Genomic DNA, 23619 nt, shown 5'->3' with positions numbered 1-23619 from the left:
ATCATGATACCAATTCATCAGATTTGTTTCTAACTAAAGGGTGTAAAAATATTTTTCCATATTTAAATGTGCCAAATACACTTCTTTAAATGTGTTTACAGTGGCATAATTGTAGAACAGCAAACTATTCAAGAAAATCACACAGAGCTGTCCTAAAATATGTGTTTCATATAGTTTCTTATGATTAGATCTGTAACAGTAAATGAAGAAACTGTTCCAGCATACAAGTGCTTCTGCCATGTTACAAGCAAATTAAGTACAAGATTTTATATACAGACAATACAAGTTATTTTACAGCAACGTAACATCAAATATAGTGGCCACATGATGAGAACACTATTGGTGAGAATGTAATAGTTGAAACACAACTCACTTCTCTTTGCAAGTGTTCAAACGAGAGAACACATATGTATACTTACTATGTCCAGACTAACAGTTCACATGTTAAAATTCCAAAACGCTATGGAAAGTTTCGGCAACATTATAAAAGACTGCAGGTATAACTTCAGAAGCAATGAATATTTGCATTGCTTTTCAGTATTTAATCACTATGTATGTTCAGTGGAAAGGCTAAAAAACCCCAAAATCACAAGAGGTTTTCCACTCCAATTTTTTTTTTCACTTTTAGCACAAAGTGAACAGCACTGATAGATGCAAGTTGAAATGAAGCTGTAGTCAGCATAATCACAGAGCTGCTTGTTCACAAGTAAATTCTGGTCCTTGGCTTTTCATTAGGTGTTCTCAGTTTAATTATTACTTAGAAAACATGTTTCATAATCACAGGAAATAATTTCAGCAATGAACACACTGGCTTCCCTACTGACTTCAAGGTTAGTTTGAGCATTTTTCCCTTCACTGTTCAAGCTCTGATTAGGAATCTTCTTTTTTTCTTGGTTTTTATTTTAAGACTTATATTCTCGCGTATTTGTCCAATATGACACTTTCTAGTGATGGACTTGGATAATCACTTTTTCCATTTTTATCTCACTTTGTTTCATAAAATTTAAGTGTTACATTAGCACTTGTCACTAATATGTCAAATCAGCTAATATATTCCAAAATGATGCAGACGAGGCACATTGTGATTGACCTTCTGAAATTGTTGTTAAAAGGAATTCTGGATGCTAAAATTTAACATGCATTTAAAGGGAAACCTGGTAATCTTATGAGTGAGGATTTCTTGGAAGATCATTCATAAAACAATATCCACCCCACCAAGTTCCTGGTTTGCATCTTTAGGGTTTCAAAAAATGGTAGGAAGCATCAATATGTTTTCCCTGCTCTTAAATTCTTCCAAAGAAAAAGGATAACTGAATGTTCTTTAATCAAGCAAGTGTTAAGATACAAGTCAAGCTGGAAGAGGTCTTAGGAAGACCTGTGGTTCCTACTCAAGGCCAACTTCAGAGTTCTTTTATGTAGCTCAGCCCAGGTAAGTTCCACTTATCTCCAAGGCTGACAGCTGGCAGGTACCTGGGAAATCTGTTCCAAATTTTGAAGATTAAAATAATTTTGTGAAATGGTAGATTAAAATAATTCCTGAATGCATGTTGCTATGTTAAATATTTTTTATCTGTGCAACCACAGCTCATTCTCACTCCATGCACTCACTACTGTTTACCATTTTAGGCTCAAGGTCCCTTAGTATTCAAGAAGCACAATATTAAGGGGTATAAGGTTTACTATGGGTTCTAATGGTATCCATTGAGTAGCTGAGGATTTTAACAACCTTTTGTTTTAGAACATGGGGTATTTTGTGATTAGACTGCTCTAGATACATCTTTCCTTGCACATTTGCTCCTCTCTTAGTCCCTCCTTGGGTTCACCTCTTGCTCTGCCCCTCAGCCTTACACACAGTATTCCATTTGTCAGCTTTTGTGTTGTGCTTTGAGCTTGCATTCCCTACCCCCGTTGCTTCACAAGCTTCTCCCAAAGATTTTCTGCACATCTCTGCATGCTGTAGATCAGAACGTTTCTTCCTCTATATGGATATGGTGCCAATGACAGGAACAAATGCAGTTTTACTTCTTTCTGATCCAGTGCCCAGAATCACAATGCTCTTTGCTATCAAAAGTTGCTGAACAACAGTATGGTGCTAAAGTCATACATTTCTATCAGTAAAGATGCAATCTGCTCATATTTTGGCCAAAAACTTCTAAAAAATTCTGCTTTGTGAAAACAATGATTTTCAGAAGCTTGTAAACTGGATCAATTCTGTGAGAAATTTTCATTGAGTGAACAAATTCTCTTGCCAGTTTATAAATTTCTGCATGAAAGCATAAAGATCTTTGGCTAAAATCCCTTTTTCCACCCTGAAACAAACTGTTCTGAACAGAAAGTATCTATTCTGTTTCTATGAAAAGTTAACAGCACACAGTAGACATGGAATAAATAATATCACCAGACTCCAATTTCACTTTCTCTTGTCTTTTATATTTATCTTATTATGTAACATCTATAAATATTTCAACAATTAGACATTGTAGATTTCTTCATTACATACTTTCCTCTTCTAAATTACAAACTAAAGATGTTGAGAAACTTACACCACAAAAAAGGTTTAAAAAGAAGATGTCTCATGAGCCAGTATTACTTTTGATCCTTAGCACAGGACTCCTACCATGCTTTAAAGCTACCAATAAGCACTATTTGAAGAGCACTGCAACTTCTTTCTTATAAATGAAAACTAGTGAGAATGTTCTCCATTCCCCTTCTGCTTCCTAGCAGGGAACATGATGGAAACACTGTCAGTACTCTGAACAGCTTTAAAGTGATAAACACTTTCCGAAGCCTTCCAAAGAATGAAAAAGGAAATACTAAAGACGACAGAAAGAAAAAGCCAGCAAATTACGTATTAGGCATGTCAGGAATAGGAAGTACAGCTAGCCTTTAATACATAATTCTACTTCAATTTTCCCAACAGAAAAGACCAAGTAACTAATTATTAGTGTCCAAAGTCACCTCTCAGATATTATAATTTGTAGCCAAAGCACTTTGTTAAATTACTAACAATAAAACTCCTACATTATCAACAGTATTAGCAATTCTTTATCACTAGCAACTTTGCTAAAAATATAAAGTAGATGTTTCCTTGACAAGATACTGTATCCTCTTGAATGAGAGTTAATTTGCTGGTATAAAACCATTTTCTCTTACCCTTTTCCCGTATGTTTACTAAACAATGCTAACACAGTAATATTAGCCACTGACTCCTTCTCCAGTTGTATTTCAAATTAATAACTTGTGGACTGGGCACAGATTTTTAAACACTCCTAATAGTCTTTCTGGAACCACTGGTCAGTTCAAGCTCACACTCCATTGAAACGTTAATGCCAAATAACAAACAAAATAACATCCCAGAAGGATGACCAAACCTTGAATTTATTGCTATTTTAACCAGGACACAAGATAGGTCTAACAGAAGTCAAAGATGCAGCGAGCACCCCCTCCTTTCTGAGCACAGACCTGCTCCCCAGCACTTCACTGGCAGGGAGCAGGAAGCCAAGTGGCAGCAGCCTCCCGGGAGATCCGAGCTGGAGGCAGCACACTCACCACAGCATCGCTGTGACAGAGAACCACCTCCTCTCCCGAGCTGCTGCCTGAGTTGATAAGGGTTTCAAACCACCTTAACACTATCGGATCAACAAGCAAAGATTACCTGTCACGGTGCTGGGCTCTAAAACTGCTTGTAAACAGAATTTGTGAGACCTACTTCGAGGTACAAGGCAACAAGGACAGTTACTCATTTCGGCAGTGCACAGGATCACATCCCACTTGCTGGATTCATTGCTACATAATTCAAGGATTAATGAACAAAATCCACCAGTGCTCTTTTAACACATGAAATAATACAGCCATTTCTGGCAGCAGTTTTGAACTGAAGGACTACCACTCTGACTCAAGCATTTGTAAATTGAGTTCTTAGAATTTGGGAGACTTATTTATTTAAACTATGCAGTGATTAAGAAAAAAAATTACCTAAATGTATTTGACTGATATTGTCCTTTACATCACCAGTGCAGAGCTGTTGCTTTTCATCAGGGCTGTGATATTTAATTTTATGTTTGAGTAGGTGGGAATACGTTGAGAGCTATAAAACCTAAATGCCAATCTACTTTTTTGAACAAGAGAATGTTCACAAATTCATAATTCTTCACATCAAGTGGTAAGAAGTAGACTTTTTAGATTAAATATGCATCACCTTAGATGGAAGAAGTAGAATCAATTAGAAAAAGCTTATAAATGGAAACAAGTTCCATGCAAAAATATGAAAAGGTTTAAATAGATTCCTAAATGTCAACACACCTTGGTAAATAGCCAGGATATGAAAAGTGATTCTGCTGTCTGCAGAGTAATAGTAAAGCAAATTTGGAAGAATTAATTTAATTAGTAATCAATGCACAAAGCAAATTAGTTAACTCTGTACGTATAGTATATTTAATATTACCATTCTTCTAAAAACTTCTGTCATACCCTTACAACATTCTTGGTAATAATATAATTTAGTCATGTATCTTCACCAATACTTATGGCACAGAAACTTTGTTAACCACAGAATCCAATTCTAATAGACCTGACTGAAATTAATACGCATTATTTCTGTCTTCACAGCTCTGAGAAATAAAACCTTAACCCTCATCCTTAGAAAGAAACTACAGCCTTCCAGAAAGTAACTGCTAGCAATTTTTAACTAGCAATGGTAAATTAGAATGAATTGTGCTATAAATTTTTCCTGTACATGTAGATCTCAGAGAATCACTAAGGAAAATATAATCAGTTAATATGAAGCCACCAAACACAAACTGATTGCCAGAGGAGCAAAAAACAGGAACTCTTGAAAGATCATCCCGGCCCTAAATCTAGACAGAGTAGTTAAAACTCATCTTGATCCCAGATGAGGGCCACTCAATTTCAGTAAAAACTGTATTTGTATTACAATTTAAAGCACCTTTTTTTTTTTTTTAAACTGATGGCTACAAGGCAATTTTGTCAAGGTCTGTGCAGCAATTAGTGCTCCAGCCCTACAGTTCAACTGTAACTCTGAAAATCCTCCTCCAGAGCAACACAGAACTTGCTACACAGAATAAAGCCTGTAAGAGGTCAAAGTCTATGACCACAATCTAAATAAGAATTTGCTGTTTGAGTGCTGGACTACAGAGTGTACAACTGTGCCTGTATTGAACAGGCTGTGTTTGTTGCAAGCAGAGATATGAAAGACCAGATCAAAACTGTTTCTCAAACATTTCTCAGAAGAAAAAAAAAAAAAAAAAAAAAAAAGGAAAAAAAAAATCAATATATTTATTACTGTTTTAGATAGCTCAGCTGTGTTGGCCTGCAAAAAATGAAACAGGCGTCACCCAAAACATACACGTGACTTCAGATCTTCTCAAACACACCCAACTCTGCATCACCTCCTGCACTGCTCTGACATTCCAAATCCAAACTGAAACAACAGATTTAACAGCTCCTGGAAGTTAAATGAGTTTGCTATACAAAACCCTGACTGAAGAGAAATTTATTCAGCTGGGATACACATATCACAGTAGAACTCCTTTTAAAATGGAACAGCAGATGCACCCAAACAAATCCTCCACCACTATTAAAAAGATATACTAATCTTTTTTTTTATTGTAAACCTTTACTGGCTTTAAGGCTTCACTCACAACTATACTGGCTTGCAGAAAAAATAATTCATAATAGCTGGAAATTGTTTACTAATATTTTTAAAACATAAGGGGACTTCAGGTTTTGTTTTCTGATTAAATTCAAGGAAAGCCATATATAAAATATGTATACATAGTTATATGTTCATTGAACTGAGATCCTCCCTTCCCTTCCTGCCCAACAAAACACTTGTCTTTTACAGGTATATTTTAGCGTAGTAAAATTTTCTCCCAAGATTCAGTCAAAGTTTATTTTAAGGTAATGAAAAAAATCAATGGAGCAACCCACACACTTAAAAAAACCAATTCTATTTTGACTTAATAATTCCAAAGATATGCTTAGATTAATTAAGAAATATTTTTTAAGAACAGAAGATAGGACAAAACCTTTACAAGAGCTGATTAGTCTTCTAAACACCTTCTTCTTTAATTTTGGTTTTCACTGAATAAAACAAAATTTATTAATCACATTTTTTTTTTTAACCATGGTTGAAAAGACAAGTATAGTGATTTTGTAGCAATTATTCTGCTATAATATCAGCAGTTACATTTGCATAGAAAGCAAGGTTTGGTAAGATTATTCTTTTAAAAAATCAAGGCCTTATTGCAATTGCTGCTCTGCAAAATCCCTGGTGTATTCCTTGCTAAGCAGTTATTATTTTATATATTTATATCAATAATATACAATAGTGTTAATTCAACACAACACATGAATCTGTTTGGGTATAAAAATAAAGTATCTTGATGTCTCAAAGCATTCGATTTGTTGCTGCCCATCTAAATAAAATGGAATTCTGTGAATATGAACAGGAATCTGTGTTATGTGGTTCTAGAAGGCTCTTCACAGGTTCTCACCAGGACCTGACTGCTCCATCTTTAGGAATGTATTTTTCTTAAGAAAGCAATACCTGGCAGCATGATGAAGTTAGCAGAGTGCTATTGGGGCATTAGCTGGTTAAACTGTAAATAACGGGGAGACAAACCTTCACAGCTCAATGCAAAATAATGAAACATTGAAAATAACTAAACGGGAGTGCCTCTACCAGCTTGCATGTACTTTGCATCAAACAAACACCTTAGTTAAAAACACAGTTTGAGAAATGTCCCTTTCTCAACTGATGCAGTCTGATGAAATCCTGAAAACTGATCCTAAGTGATGTGCACAGCAAAGCATTTCACCAAGACAAAACTGAGTGCAGAATCATAAACTGTAGGTAACAGTTTACTTTTCTTTTTCATTTAAAAACAGTAAAAATATAATAGCAACTATGTAGTATATCATAATCACGTTATTTTGGCAGGTTTTGTCAATTACCCAAAAGAATGAATAAAAAGCACACTCAGGACAAACCACAAGGTTTCATGGAACTGACACTACCAGAACAACGATGTAAGTTTTCTGGTTAGACAGACACACAAAATGTTTGTTAAAGAACATGAATAAATTCAGAAACATGGAAGTGAAATCAACCTCACAAAAGTACACATCTGAAATCCCACCTTAAACGAGATGGAGAAAAAAAAGAAAAGGAAGCACTACTTGATGCTTACAAGCAGCATCATATGCCCACACATAAACAGAATAGAAAGAAATTAACACCATGAAAATTCACGTTAAGAATGAAGTTGGGTATAGAGCAGTAACCTTCATACTGCAGGATAACTACTCAAAATTGTTTACTTCAAACATGTAAGAAAAAAGCACTGATCTCTACAAGAAAAAAAGAAAATGCAGAGATATAGGCTGCTTAAAAGAACATTCATTTCTGCTCCATACATTAAAAAATATATATGGATATGAGACATTTAAACTTCAGAGATGAGCCAGTTAATATTTCTGCTACTGCAAAAAGAGCATGGATTAAAGAAACTAAAAATCAGAGTGTAACTAAGATTTCTATTTCAAGTTCTAACTGATGTACTCAATATTGGAAATCACACACTCTCCTTTAAAAGTAAACTGGCAACATAGAATAGCCCTGGAGTCCCAAGATGAGCCAGTTCCTGAAACCTCTGGAGCACTCCAAAAGTTCCTCACCCCAAGGTATCCACCCAGCTTGACCCAGCTGAGTCTGCAAAATATTTAAGAGGGCAGATTAAACTGATATAAAAGAAGACTACAAAGTTCTTAGAATTTAATCTTTCCAGTATGTGCTTTACTTTTGATACAGATGTGATATCTGTAAGAATATTCTCTTGCTTACAAGTTCATTAAACTTCTAATTTCTCCCTCTGAAGTTTATCAAGCACGCTGTACTGAAACTACATGCCAAAACTGATAAAGACAGCGTTTATAATCCAGAAAAACTCAGTTTGGAGTCAGACTAGATTACAAAACTAGAGAAAAGATATTTCGGTCTACGCTTCAAAGTACAAAATATTTTAGAATCTGCATTAAAATATTCCTTTCAAAAGGACACTCCTACAGTGATTTTATCTAAAGAGAAAACAGAGCATTCTTGTTCCTGAATGAGAGAGTCCACACATGGACTTAATCAGGAAGAATTTTGTGTAGGCAGCAGAGGAGAACATTTTATTATCAGTAAGCAGTTTCCATTTTAATCAACAATTCACAGTCTGAAGACAATGTTTTAATCTACTTACCCAATTTTTGTTTTCTCTTTAATTTTGGATGAGGAACCAGTTTTCGGCTTTTTGGTCTCCTTATCCTTTGGTTTGGATTTAACTTTTCTACCCTTCTTTTCCTCTTTTCCTTCAGCTGAAACACTGGGGAAGTTTTCAGGGCTCATTACTCGTGGAATGTTTCTCTCTCCTCTCTCTTTTGCCTTTGCAATTGCTTCAGATATTATGCGATTCGCTTTCTCTTGTTTACTTTCCGAGTCTGTTTTTTTCTTCTGCTTCTTTTCAGACATTCCCCTCACCTGGGTATTCTGCAACTTAGTATAGGATCCTGAACCATCAGTTTTCTTGGAAGGAGGCTGTAGCAAGAAACAAAAAGTAAATTAAATGCCCTTATTTAAAAAAAAAAAAAAAAGAAAAAGTGCAAACATTTTTGATAGGGATATACTTTTTAAAAAAATGTAATTGCCAGAGACTTATGTGGACACAAAAAATGAGGAATTCCATTTATACCACAGAATGGCGTGGGTTTCAAGATAACTACATCAATTGTTGGTTTTAAAACAACCAATCCAAGTACTCAAAGTCAGTAAAAATTATCCTTCAGAAATTCTCTCAGCCATCTCTCCACCTCTGTAATTGAAGAAAGCAATCCTTAACCTTTGCAGCATTGCCATACAATTGACACACATGTCCAACACCTCTAGTAAAATACGAAAAAGCAAAGAGCTCCCAAAGGTAACAGCATCAGTGTTTTGCCTTAGCTAGGATACCAGGACCACAGTTCCCTTAAAGCAGACGAATGAAATACAGAACTAACTCGGTGATGAACACAACAGATGCTCGAACAACACCAAGATTAAAAAGCAGACAAAAGATAAAACCAAAACTAAAATTACACAGCTCTCTATCCATAAACGAATCAGAAAGCAGCGTTTCTTTTTTTTTAAATCAACATACGCCTTGGATAAAAGACGTAACTTGTTTTTATCTTCGGGATTTTAATGACCCTTTCATGGACGCAGAATTGTTTACGGGGCTGATGAGCTTCTCCCGCAGCCAGCCAGAAGACATGTTTTTGCTTTCCTCCCCTCCCCCTTTGAGGAATGGAAAGAATTTCCTATTCAAACACAAAACCCCAGCAGATAACAGTTATGTTACGTTCTCACCCGTAAACGCGCCTCTGCCTAGAGCAGGAAGGAAAGCCAGCAGGAATTTCCAAACCCATTTTCTGGCCAAACCCCGCGCACTTCCCGGGATACATGTCCTATAGGTGCCTCATGGGCGGCGGGGGCGGGAGGCAGGGACGGGGCCGCTCCCGATGCCACCTTAAAGCCCCGGGGCTGGAACAAACAGCCGGACCCAGCTCGGGAACAGCTCAAGATGGCGATGCGGCTCCCGCAGCAGCAGCCAGTAATAAGGAAGGTTATTCAATCCCATTAGCCTTTTAGCCCAAAGAACCCCTCCTCCTCCCACTCATTCAGGCTCTCACTTACCCTTCCTCTTGGCCTCTTCACTGAAGACATTTTTGGCGTCAGACAAAGACTTGCCCTCCGCTTTTCGAGCACCCCCGGCAGTGCTCAGGAGGAAAGCATGGGGAGAAGATTGCTAAATGGCCTATTTAGCGAGCGGCAGCCGGGCCGCGCACAGCCCTCGCCGAGCGCCCGCTCGCTTCAGCAGCATCCCCGCGCCCTGCCCGGCGCGCACCCGCCGCCCCCGGCCCGGCCCGGCCCCGCCGTGCGCGGACCGCCGGATCCCAACAAAGCGCGGAAAGAAACGCACAAAGCATCAAAAGGCATCAGCGCCAATATTAGCGCTGGTTAGACCCGCTCCCCGCGGAACTAGGCCAGCAGATGGTGCTACCCGTCATTATTCCATTAGGCTCCACGTTTAACCCCCGCGGGGACCGGCTTTAACCCTTCGCGCTCCCCGCCCGCAGCGCCGCCCACAGCGGCGGCTCGCTCCCTCGGAAAACCGTGGGAACCGGGCGCTGTGCTGGGCTGCACCTCGCTGCACCGCAGCCCTGCGGCTCCAGCCCGGGGGAGGGCACGGGGGGACAGCGGCCGAACCCCAGCCTCCGGCCTCACCAACTGATTCTGCTCTCCAATACACTTTTTGATTTTTTTAAAATTATTTTTCTTGCATTTACTTCATTACTACACGATGATAACAGTGACTATAAATCATTTGCTGCCAGGCTTCCCTGCTTCCTACAGAAAATGGAAGAACTGCTCGGTTTTATCGCTCTGCCTCTGCCCAGACCTGCGGGACCCTGCGGTGGAGACCTCCTCGGGACACGGCGCTCTGGTAAGCGTCTCTTCATTCCCAGGTTGGGTTAAAGTGCTATTTAAAAAAAATCAGACAAGTTTTAAAATAACGTCTTGTGAACGTAGCAAATAAAACCAGAAAGAAGATTGGGGTTTTTTGCAAGATTATTTCAAAAGAAGAGCTTTTGACAGCATAGCTTCATCCTAGCAATACCCTTGATTCTCACAAGCTCACTCAAGAAGAATGAAGAAAGATGAGGAGTTGATTTCTGTTTTTCTCAATATATATATATATACCTTCATTTTGCAAGATATATGTTTTTCCATAGAAAATTTAAAATATAGCAAAGATTTTGAGACTGTTAAGATTAGTCATTACTCTAAAAGGTCATTTCACTTCTATTTAAGATTAATTTCAAAATTAAGTTCCTTGTCCAATAGAAATACTAGTGCCACCAATACTTTAAATTGATTATTTTCTTAACAATACCACTTAAATTTAATGATATTTCTGTAAATATGCAGCAGCATCACAAGGACAATTACCACATTTTAATTTTACTTTTGAGAACTCTAGCAAAGATGTTTCTACATTATGCTTAATAATGCAGAAATTAATAACTGTAATAAATTATAGGGATTTCTCATTTAGGGTGATTATTTCATATCTTAGTAAGAATGGTAACTAATCTACTATTTTACATTTTGAGATCAGCTAAACAAAAAAAATATTCCTAATGTACCCTGGGTATAATTTTAGTTCTAAAAGCCAAGTGCTACTAAAGCCAGTACTGTTACATTGATCGGTTCTTGAACATTCCTGGGCCAGAAACAAACAAACATAAAATGCTTAATAATTAAGTAGGTAATCCAGAAATGGTGACTTTTTCGTGAATCCTTTTACAGTCTCTTTCTAGATATTTTATTATTTTAAAATAAAGTTTCTTTGCTGCAGTTTCTGAGAGCTCAAAGCTGCTTCCCAATTTATTCCTCAACAACACTTACTGTAGAACTGTGAGTATGCTGGATGAGGCTCCTCTATGTTATAATCCCTCTGCATCTTGCTCTGTACTATCCCTTCCGAGTTCTGTCTCCTGCACTGCATAAATGTTAGGCTATTTATTAGAAATCCCAGACCATAGTCTTTCTAAAATTTTGCTATGACATTCCTAACCATATGGAAATGACATTCATGAAGATACAGGAAGGCACCAGCCAGCCATTCTAAACCAAATAAATCTGTAACGAAACCTTCATCAAGAAAGTCACCATTGTCACAAAAACCAAAACTGGAAAGCAACACAAGTGCTTTGAGATTAGAATGTGAAACATGCTTGCACTACAGAGGACAGGATCTGTGTGTACTTAGCAACAAAAGCCATTTAATCCGCAGAGCTCTTTTATTCTACCAATATTTCATGATTTGAAAACATGCACAGCTATAAAATGATTGAACAATTGTAAATTAACATGTGCAATGCAAACCATTTCAAAGGTTCTCGAACATCTACAAAAACAAGGCAAAGCCTTTTGCAAGCTGAAAATACCCTTCCCCCTCAGTGAGACGGAGCACAGATAAAACATCCTTAAGGAATATATCCTCTCACCAATGGCTTACAAACCTATTCCATCTAGAATAAGAAAATTTTAACTGACAAACATATAGGTGAAGGTGGAAAGGAAAACCCTGAGGCCATACATATTCAAAACCTGAAGATTTTATTGGGAAAAATCAGTTTGTACTTTTCACGATTGCAAAGATAATCATCCAAATATGAGCGAATGCAAAGCAATGCAATGTTGTCTTTTTAGTCTGCACAGAGGGAGCTCCAGGGTATCTGCTGCTGCTAATGGCTTTGCCAAGAAGCAGCCGAGTGCAGGAAACAAGCCTCCTGTCAGTTCCCTGCTGCTCCACACAATCCTCTGGGCAGCAGGGAAATTGGCAGGAATCACCTCAAATTCACACTACTGCTGCTGCCTGCAAAAGCCATTAGCAACAGCAGCAGGTATGGGCCCTGGTGGTGCTCACACCGCAGAGCTGGCCCCGAAAAATACACAGGGAGCAGATCAGACAACAGCTGTAGAATTCCCTACACATGCCCTGATCCACAGCCAGGGGAGCATCTTTTTGACACTATTCAAGTGAATTTGACACGCTGTCTCACAGGAGTAGAAGGTACCCTACACATATCTGAAGGATTTCTTAGTTAAACAATGTAAAAGCAATCAAATTACTAGGCAGTATCGAGCAGCAGAATCATGACAGCATCTTTCCAATAGCCCACAGTACTCTGCTGAGTAGGCTTTTCATAGAAAGACATTCCCTCCAGCATTTTGTTGTGGTTGCTCAGGACATGCATTTGAAGACCTTCACCGGCATAGCAGCCTTCCCCACAGCAAGGACAAACTACCATCCTCAACACTTACAGACATCAGGTTTTTCTCCTCTAAAGCAAAAACCAAATTTCATTTCCTCCACAATTTCCTTCACATCCTCTGTATATCACTATAGAGGAAACCCAAGGAGAAGGCAAGTTTAACACAGAAACTACTTCTACCTCCTAGAAAACGCTCCCAAATCCTGCCTTATATGTTCCAGTAGTAAAACATGGCTTCCATTGTAAGAATGCCTTTCCTACAGTAGGTATGGCCCTTCAAAATAGAGTAACATTACTTTCAATTCCGTGTGTGCACAAAACCTTTCAGACTAAGTATCTCCCTAAAGTCGCACCCATTCTTGATATATTCTAGGAACTGCCAATGCTTTTCTCTGAAATTTTAACAAGTCACACATTTGTGACTGAATTATAGAAAGCACTTTATTTGAAATAATGTTTTTCATTTGTGGATCTACCGACCACTTAGATTAGCTACCTAAGAGCTAAATTATGAGCTAAGAGCACTAAGAGCTAAATTATGACCCTAAGGAGTCTAACAACAGAAAGCTAAGGTTACATGCCTTGAGTGATTGTTTCTCTCCTGCTGGTAGCAGTACACACCTGGAGGACAGTGCTCAGACCAGGTATTGGCTTCCTTGAGAGCCTAACAAGTTCTTGACAATCTTATCAGGTCCTCAGGAAATCAAGATGACCTTGACATCAACTGCACTAAAAGCAGCTAAAATTGGCCACCTGGAAACTTGATCTTCATGCATTACTACATCACTTTTGTTCATGTTTATTACTAAACAAGGCATCTCTTTGTGCATGTCAAGTCACCAAAACAGTATTAATATCAGAACCATAGTACAGATAAATAAATTGCATGACTTACAATAATGAATAGTTTGGGGACTTTGTCCAAATTAGCTTCTCATTTTTTCACATCATAATCACATGAAAATTTGAAAACTGCAGTTGCTTTTAACTCACTACAGTGAAAAATCTTAAAGGTATATCCATTCATCATTTGAATTATAAAATTGTATTTAGGAATGCAACTTTAAAAAACCCCCAAAGCATTTAATCAACTCAGTGACATCTGAATTCCATACTAGCACTCTTAACTTCTTTCTTCTAGAACAGTCTGCAAAAATAAGTCCTCTAGTGACTTTTAATGGTGGACTTATAATCAAAAATTTATTTATTAAAAAAACCCAAAACCTCACAACCTTTACAGAGTCTCTCTGTAGAAGATTACCTACAATATCCATGTGTGTCACCCCACATGTATGCAGAAAGACATTTTTGCTGCATGGCAATCCCAGCAAAATATGTAATTTTCTTTAGACAGTAAACTGAAATTAGATTTTCAGGGCTTCTTCTGCACAACTAATGGGAAGATCACCTAAATAGGAAACAGAGTTTCTTTTCTCCAGAGACAAGTCCCTTTAGAGTTCCTCCTGAACTGCTTTTTATTCTTTTGTTCAACAGTTGCCCCACACCATCTGCTTCACAAAGCCAAAAGCACTGGCAAATGAAGATCTGTGGGGTTCTATAATTTTTACACTCTCTTTGATACATATATGGAACTACTAAGAGAGCCAATGAAGTATTCCAAATTGTGGTTCTTTCAATATGCTGATAATATGCTTCTTTCTTTTTCTAGCTTGTTGTAACTGCTAATGAATGTCTCAGTGTTTAGTGGGTATTGAATTTCCCGACACACATTTACAAAACCTAACCCAAATTAAAATAGACATGTACAGATAAATTAAAAAAAAAAAACCCAAAAGATACCAGGTGAGAGTCTGTCTTGTTCATCTTTCATACTTGTTATCTACAATGTTGGTAAGATATCTACAATGTTGGTAAGTGAATGGCTAACAATTCACGGTGGCTGGACAACAATTTTTATCTGTGTAACAGTCACTTCAGAACATACATCTGTGATTTGGGAATGTGAATGTGGTTTATGCCTCACAAAGCATTTAGCATCATGCTTATAACCAAATTTTAAATTTCTGTGGAAATGAAAACACTAATGGGGGGGGATCAGCAACTTAAACTAGTCATGTTTCTAAGATGAAACATGCACCTGTTGGCACGTCAACTCCTCTACCTAGTGTGTTCTTTCACATCTCAGTGCTACAGAACCCAGTAATAGTATCATTAATCATGTTTTGCCACTAGTAAAATGATGATACCACAGTTGTCATTAGCAGCAGCTTCTTAACCAGTGACCTGCCTTATCATTCATGGGGGGAAGATCGAGACATGTCCATGGAAGCAGCTGCTAAGCTGGGTGTGCAGCAGAGGCAGCATGGGAAGTTACAGGATGAGTCTGCAGCACACATTTTGCTTCCATTTGGAAGAGATTGTTTGAAGAAAGTATTCTGGGGCTTAGTGCCAGCTATAGTTAGAAGCTTTTTCTGAATATTTAGTAGTGGTATGAAAACTGTGTATAATTTGCACGGGAACTCTTAAAGGAGGAACTATGTAATGGAGCATGCTAAATTGCCAGGAAATGAAAGAAATTGAGAATTTCATCCCGCCTGCTCTGCCAAGCTGCTGCATTTAATGTGTTTCAGTTTTCAGTGGCTTTGTGTTCTGTGCCCATCATGTACCCACTTCTCTTGGGTTCCAGTCTGTAATATAAGAGCTATTTGGAAAATAGCAGACAATGCCAACACAAGCCACTGCCTCAGCAAAACTCCAAGCTCTTTCTCACATGCAGAACCAGAACACCCAGAATTTACACTGATCTGAGGCTGATGCAGGGCACACCTCGTGGTGTACCATGGCAGTATCACTACACTTACCATGAGAAAACTATGAGCTCCTCTCTATGAAAAAAATATTATTATATCCAAGGCACCTGCTGGATGCATCATTGAGTTACTAGACTCAGACCAAATTCACAGTCATGCCATACCCCTACCTTTACTTAAAAATTTTCTTCTTTAAACTAAAGGCCAAAATGGTCCAGCAAAAAAACTTCTCTCTCTTTCTTGCATTCTTGCCTAATCGTAACCTTAAAATTTTGCAATTACTTGACTCCTTAAACAACAAGGATGACTAAACTCTCTACTCTATAAAAAGGCAATTCAGGTTTCAGTTCACTGTTTGAAACAAGTCTTATGTGGGCATCTGGAAATAAATCTGTAAAATACTTCAAATAGTTACAGACAAGAAAAATCAAACAGATATTTCTGATTTTAAAAAAGTAGTCATTAGGGTTCAAAATCCCTAGGTAAAGCTCTAAAAGATATTGATCCACTGAAATCTAACATCAACACATTCTTGGACAGTACAGATAAGAATTTGTTCCTTCTGGAACACAGGCACATACATATGCCTGATTTTACTATTGGAAAAGTTTTTTTTTAATGGCTTCAGTTTGTTTTTTTTTTTAATGGCCTTTTAAACTCCTGGAAAACATAACATTAGTTGAAACTGCTGTAATTTAAGGTGACAAAATCCCTTTAAATGATTATTTAAAGGTAAAAATAATGAAGAAGTGACTGCAGAAGTCTTCAGAACAAAAAACAAAATTGCAACAAACTCAAAATTAAACTGAATTTTTAAAAGTTGTCACCTACCCACCCATGTTCTATATGACCATCACTTTTGTGTGCCACTGAGAAAGTTATTTTCTCATGGTTTTTTTTTCTTACCAACCAGAGAAGACCAGAAGACAAAATCCCACCCAAACTACCTTTAAAAAGAACATTACATTAAGAGCTTTCTTTCCCCTTAGTCCCAAAATCCAAGGTAGCCTCAACACATGTGTCCCAATCACACTAAAAACCAGCACAGCATCCATCTCTGAGCAAGAAAAAACAACAGCACCTTAATGGTCACAGGGTCTTGTCAAAATTTCAGTTACAGTGCTCCCTCTAGAACTCTCATGGAAGTGACCTTGGAAAAACAGGTTTTTATGATTGATATAAAACCCACTTTCATCTTTAGGAAGTTTACTGCTGTCAGTATTTCCTTCCACTATCCCCCAGTTCTTCAATTCTGTCTCAATTTGTTATCAGACCAGATTGAGAAGACATTCCAGGTGTGAAGGGCTGTAAACTGCACAACCCTTCATGGTCTATTCTTGGTACTCTTCTGCTGCTTGGAGGACTCACTGAACCTGCTGAAGGGATGAAAGGAAGGGCAAGTGAGCAAGAACTCTTCAGAACCAGCAGGAAGCTGCCCACCTTTTGTTTCAGTGCCTCACTTCTGCAAAAACCTACAGAAAAGGAAGTCAGGCTTGGTCGAAAAACAACCACACATTGGACAAAACACAGAGGTAGCTTTTCTTCCACAGCATGCTCCAACAACATAATTTACCAAATTCTGCTCACATTTTATAATACATTGAGTGCAGTGGTAAAAACCAATTAAATTAGAAGGTAAGTGAACCAGCTTATTCAAAGTATAAAGGCTACTGGAAAAACGTGCCGCAATGGATCACTGTCTTGGTCAGGCCCCAGGAAATGATCCTATGATAATATTGCCAGACTTCTTTTTAACTTTTTCCTGTTTTTAAAGTATGCATTTTCAGTGCTTGTTTGCAGCAAAACAATGAAGTATTGTTGACAAGATGACAGATGTGAAAAATAGGTATCATTTGATTAAGAGGGAAATACCAATCATGAAAGATCTTTAAATCCAAACAGATTGCATATTCAGAAAGGCTAGCATGTAACATCTCTCTGTACAATAATTTTATTCCCTAGAAGCAGTTAAGTTTAAAAGTTTACTTAATCTTTGAACATGGCTTTTTTTTGGTAGTATTACTCAGTATTTTGGATACCTTACAGAATATCCAAAATGTTGTCAGCCTTTGTCATTTCAGTGAGATTAAAAAAACACAGCACTTCACATTAAACCCAGCACTTAACACTAAAACATATGACAGAAATTGGGAAAATTATTTTTAACATCAACAGCTGGGGAGTCACTAATATCAGTACTAACTTAATAGCATATTTCCATTTAAATCAAAGACGTAGCATATTTCTTCCACTTCAATTCAAAACAACTTACATATTTTTTGTTTCAGCTTCAATGAACTACTTTAGCAGATTTTATGCCAGAATCTTTCAGTTCAAAACAGTCCTTTAGCATATATGCTAACCTAATGAAACTACTTCCCTTGAATCTGGTTTTCTCAATTAAATATTCATGAACAAAATGCTTCCCCCTAGTTAAGGAATAAAACAAGACGCCTAAAGAAAAGGAATTTATCAAAAAGGGTGATGGTTCAAGAATAAGAAGTCCAAAGTAAGAGGATACTACTGGAGAACAACAGTTTGATTTCAGGCAAATGAAACCCAAAAAGCAAGAAAATCAAACTATTTTTTCCCCAAAATAAATATATATAACTTTTCTAGAGAAAGAACATAGCATCCAAGAGTGTCACAGTAATAACCATAAAATAACTTTTGGTAAGGATCAAACAGAAAAAAATTGTTCAAAAAAAAAATGTTGCAAGACAGGTTTTGAAAAGTTACTGCTATAGTTATGTGTCTAACCTCAACTGAGTCTGGCTACTAGCAAAAGTGGCAGGACTAGACTCACTGTAAAGGCTAAGAAAAGAGAAATTCTTATCTTTAACAGAGCTGAAGTCAGCAGAAGCTGTCACCAGCACAGATCAGAGTGACAGCCTGGCTAGAGACTGCAGTGTGCTGCCAAGGGCATCCCCAAGCACTGTCATGAGCAGGAGCCCCTCTGTACCTGTGTCCACAACAAGCAAGGCTGGGTCAACATTTCTGAAAATCCAAAATCACTCAAAGCCTGAACACATTTGCAATTAAAGCACATTAACTCAGAAAACACATCTCTTGTGTGGTGTTTGGCGTTGATCAGATTTCAAACACTACATGATTGCACGTCAAAGAATCCTCCAAAGGATGATATAAATAGGAGCTACAATACAGGCACATCAAAATAAATTTGCCTAATCTATTTTAAAAATTGTTCTTACTGAACTCAAAGACAGTAAGACACGTCTGATTTTGTCACTCAGATGTTCTTTAAATAATTTACCTGCCTTTGCTGTGATAGCTTGGATTCCCTAACAGCTGGTTTCTGCTTTTAAGAGTTTTAAGGACCAAAGTTCCTGCTACAACAAAGTTTACACATCAGGCTGAGCCATACCTAGGCCTCATGGACAACTGCTGCAATGACTTTAAAGATAAAAACCAATGCACAGGTACTGCATCTTCTTATCCTACTGAGGAATACAAACAGGTACTGGAAGCCATAGCATGCTGCAAGTCTCAAAAGGCACAAGAGCTATGCTTTTCTTGTGAGTTTGCTTAAAAACAAACTATTTTTACAAACAACTTTCTTACTATTAAAGAAATCTCTGTATTGGGGTGCTCATTAAAAAAAATAAGGTACAGTGAAACAATTCCTTTAAAGATTACTTGAGATTATTTTAAAGACCTATCGGTAGGACTATTGTGTTAAAAGGTTTTAAATGCTAAGAAAAGACACAAAAATCTCATAACCACAATATTTGCAATGGCTTCTTTAAAGCTAACTTATCTTTTCTTTCCAAGATATAAACTAAAACTCAGTTGTGAGGTCATGAGTATCTCTTAAAAGATAATCTATGAAACTAATTATCATATTAATCGATGAAACTAATTCTGGCTTGCAATTCAACATGCTGCTCAGCAGCATTATGTACATATATATGATATGCTACTAACATTGAAATTATTTTCAAATACGGGCTAACTACTGAGCAGGCAGTATGTAAAAGATGGGAAAAATTTCAGGAGATATAAATTAAAATGCTTGCCTTCACAGTAAGATAGCAAGGGAACAAAATACTCAAGTACAAATACAAGCCAAATAATCCACACAAAAGAAAACCTGCCACATTTATGAAAGAAAAATCAATCTCTGCTACAAATTACAGGGCTTTCAAAAATGTAAGACTTGTCATCTTTTCTAGCCTAAAGCTACATTCCTAGCTTCATTTATCATGCTTACTGAAATCAGCATTAGAATTCTCGGTCTCATCATCCTAAGAATCCCACTAATTTATATTTATTAGCCTTAAGAGTTCCCAAATTCAATCCACTCAGCACCTGATAATAAACACTCTCTTAGAAATCTTTGTAACCAGGAAATTCAGCAATTTTTTCTAACCTGATAATAAACAAAGAAAACAATACCTCTCCAGATGTGGGAGGCTGTTTGGGAAACAAAGTGTTGAAAATTATTTTGATCTGTCTATATATTTAGAAATAACATAATAGCTAAAAGAAATTGCAAAACCTGAGTGCACAAAACACAGACATCTGAAGAAAAGCCACATGAATTCCAAATGTATCAGATTATCTGGCTTCAAAACCACACTACTGGTTAACATCTTTACAAGTTCTGCTGCTCTTTCAGTAATAACACTTCACTAACACTTCATAAAGTGTTGATTTTCTATAAAATGTCTCAAGATAAAATGCTGCTCTGGAAGTTTTACAGGCAACGGTATGTTCTTAGCCACTCAGAAATGCAGAGTCTAGATAACAGTGTTAGTTAAAGCAGGTTAGTGGTTACTGGAGCCAACGGACAGTCCCACAACGAGTCCACTTGCACTCTTTGCATTCAATGCTGCAAGCTCACACACAATTCTTTTGCCTGCACTGCAGAAAATAATGCTTCCCACTCCTTCCTCTGTCACAGAATCCCAGAATGGCTGAGGTTGGAAGGAACCTCGGGGGATCATGTAGTTCAGCCCCCTAGGACAGGCTACAAAGGATGTCCAGACAGTTCTGGAGCAGAAGGAGACTTCAGGAGCTCTCTGGGCAGCCTGTTCCAGAGCTCTGCCACCCTCACAGTCAATCAGTTGTTCCTCATATTTAGATGGAAGCTCCTGAGTTTCAGTTTGTGCCCCTTGTGTGCATTGACAAGCTCCCCTCCACTGTGCTAGGGAACCTGATCCTGTGCCACTGAGAGAACTAAACCAGGAACCTGTATTCTGGAAAAACACCCTTGACAAAAAAAGTGCCAAGTTTTTCTGTACCTGAAGGAGTTTCCCCGTGCAGTTCATAGCCCCAATGTTGCATTAAGACAAGACAAAATGAAAGAATAGGAGATTTTTTTTAAATTGTTTTTTCCTGATAATTTATTATAGTTTAGGCATATATTGAACTACAACTTGAACAGCCGATAGAATGCACTGCTGTCTTTAAAAGACAATTTAACATGGATTTTGTTTTCTCTTTTCTATGTTATTAGGTACCACTTCTTCTGGACACTAAGACTGCACAATTATATCAATACTCTCACATTAATGAATTGCTTTTCATTTTTTCAATGTTAACAAGACACCTATTTCCAAACAGTTATTTAGATTATTCAACCACACTTACCCTGCATTATCATTTAAAAAAAGAATTAATTTATTTTTATCAACTAGTCTCACCTTGCTATTTTACTCCTGCAATTTGACCCAGCCAGAAGCTTTCTTCCTATGCATGCCATCTGTTAACTGCTTTTTACAAAAATGCGTCTCTTTTGGCACATTTCAAAGACAATAATAGTAGTTATTTAACAAGTGTGCAATTACCTCAGGAAAAAAAATATTATTATATTATGACAATCATTAAAACAGCAAGTGTTTAATTTTAAAGAGGAAACATACACAAAGAATTGGACAGCCTAATTATTTGATAAGTGATGAAGGTTGAGACAGACCTTCTAAGGAAAGGTTTAAGAAAAGCATTCAGGATAGCACAAAGATCTAAAAAATTATGAAAAAAAAGTAATTCCACTCAACAGAAACTACGAAGAAACTCATAAAGCATTTAAAACTATAGAAGAGATATTCTGGCACATTTTCAGTGTTCTGAAAAGCCCAGAAATTTTTGTCTTTCCCTTACTACACAGTTCTATTTTGAAAGCCAACAGAGAAAATTAAAATGGAGAAAATAAAAATTATACTCATCAATAAATGTGTTACAAAGTTATCTCACAAACATGTACTTCTTCCCCAACCTATGCAATTTGCAAATAAAAAAAATAAACTGTATAAAAGGTTTATATAAAACATATATACAAAAGCAAGTGCTTCATACACATTCAACTATAAATAAAGCTATCAAAACACTGCTCTTTACATGATTAATAGGTTATTGGCAAAAAGCCATAGATTAATAATGAAAATATTATATTATATACAGCTGTAATTTAGAGCTTCATTCCAGGAGCTGCATTACTTGGGCTCAGAGATGCTGCCCTACTCTTCTCATTAACTCTGGGCATTTGACACAGCTTTGCCATGGTCAATCCCACCTGTTTGTGCAGGATTTTCTCAAATCACAGAAATAAAGCAAAAACCCTGCAAAATATTGCATAAAGGTTATCAGTGAAAGGATTGTTTTCAATACTTCAGCATGGATGATAAACCTAGTAGGTGCTGGGAATTCTGCTGCCTCACTGTGATACAGGATTTATGTTCCTGTGACAATTCAGGACATCTCAGTAGCACATAAATCTGGATGTGGATCTGGATGTGGTGAGAGTTAATTCCCTCTCTGATGATAACCTCATATCTGAGGTTATGCCACTCTGATATATACAGATGTCCTGGGGTACAACACCACCTGAGCAATCATCTATGAGTTCCAGACTTTGCCAAACTTTCAACAGGGGCAAGACAAATTCTTTAAAAAAAATTTGTGTCATCTATTTCTATAAAATGAGTGGTAGGACAGCTCAGGCTTGCAGGCATAAGAGCACTTGCATGTTTCAAGTCAGTCTTTACATAAATTCCTGAATACACTGAATTGCCTAGTAAGGTACCAAACTTTTAGTCACAAAAAGGAAAAAAAATAATTACATAATTTAAGAATTAAGACAATCACCTCATCCTATAGCACTTCATATTATTAATGAAATATTATTTTTCATCAGTATATTTTTCATTTTTGTATTATTTTTAATCTCAATTCCTCTGCTTTCATGTGTGCAGCCAGAAGACATTGCATACACAGCAAGACAGCTGTAATCTTCTAAGGACAGTTTATACTTAAGATTATCTTTACAAAAGTTTATATTTCACATTATTTTTCCAACAGTTTATACTTCACATTATCTTTTCAACTTCCTTTTTCTTCTAAAGATGTAAAACAATGTTGAAGCCTTTTTTATCCTTCTGAGAAGCAAATAGATTATTTAGCCTTAACAAACTCAAACCAGTTTTAAGTTAAAAGAACAGAAGTCTTGTATTAGCCAAAGCTAAGGCTACAGGAGTCTTCAGCATTTCTCCACTTTACTTTCTGCTCTCAAACTAACTCTGATGAAAAATGCATGATGTAAAATTAAGGGTGCAATTTATTTATAATTCTGATCTAATTACAGCAGAAAGCATATTAGCACTATAAGACAGTATTTTTAATTCTGCAGTATTATTATACCAAACAGATTATATTAATTTTTAAATTAATTTCATCAAAAGAATAACCATACAAGTAAAAATGTTATGAGTATGCTTGCTCTCAAATACTGAAACAAGTATTTAATGTTCTTCCTTAATTTAAATAACCTCAGTCTAACTACAGTTAAAGATCTTTGGTTGTCTAATATTGGGTCTGTTCCAATTTCTACAGTTCATTAACTATTTCATAAAATAAAGTTATTTTTTCTGAGAAAACATCAACTATTATCAAACTGAAAGTGTTGAAAAAAAAAAACCAACAACTAAATTCACTAGTAACTGTT

The 23619-nt window shown here is 36.9% G+C and overlaps 1 protein-coding gene across 11 annotated transcripts in view; it reads right to left on the bottom strand.

Annotated features, from left to right (window-relative positions):
- The window catches only part of CHD9 (chromodomain helicase DNA binding protein 9), an 85902-nt gene that overhangs the window by 43125 nt on the left and 19158 nt on the right, over positions 1–23619 (bottom strand). For 9 of the 11 annotated variants that reach the window (XM_021555025.2, XM_021555034.2, XM_021555033.2 and 6 more), the window contains one exon: positions 8265–8599. In XM_021555025.2, the coding sequence (XP_021410700.2) occupies positions 8265–8599 (335 nt within the window). Of the gene's footprint in view, positions 1–8264; positions 8600–9409; positions 9668–9736; positions 9955–23619 lie in introns of those variants that run through there. The other 2 variants (XM_021555035.3, XM_021555036.3) reach the window with 2 other exon arrangements.

This window comes from Lonchura striata, chromosome 13 (assembly GCF_046129695.1).
Source record: "Lonchura striata isolate bLonStr1 chromosome 13, bLonStr1.mat, whole genome shotgun sequence".
In the NCBI taxonomy this organism is placed as follows: Eukaryota; Metazoa; Chordata; class Aves; order Passeriformes; family Estrildidae; genus Lonchura; species Lonchura striata.
Note: the sequence above shows the minus strand (reverse complement) of the source record. Positions and strands in the feature narration are given on the sequence as shown.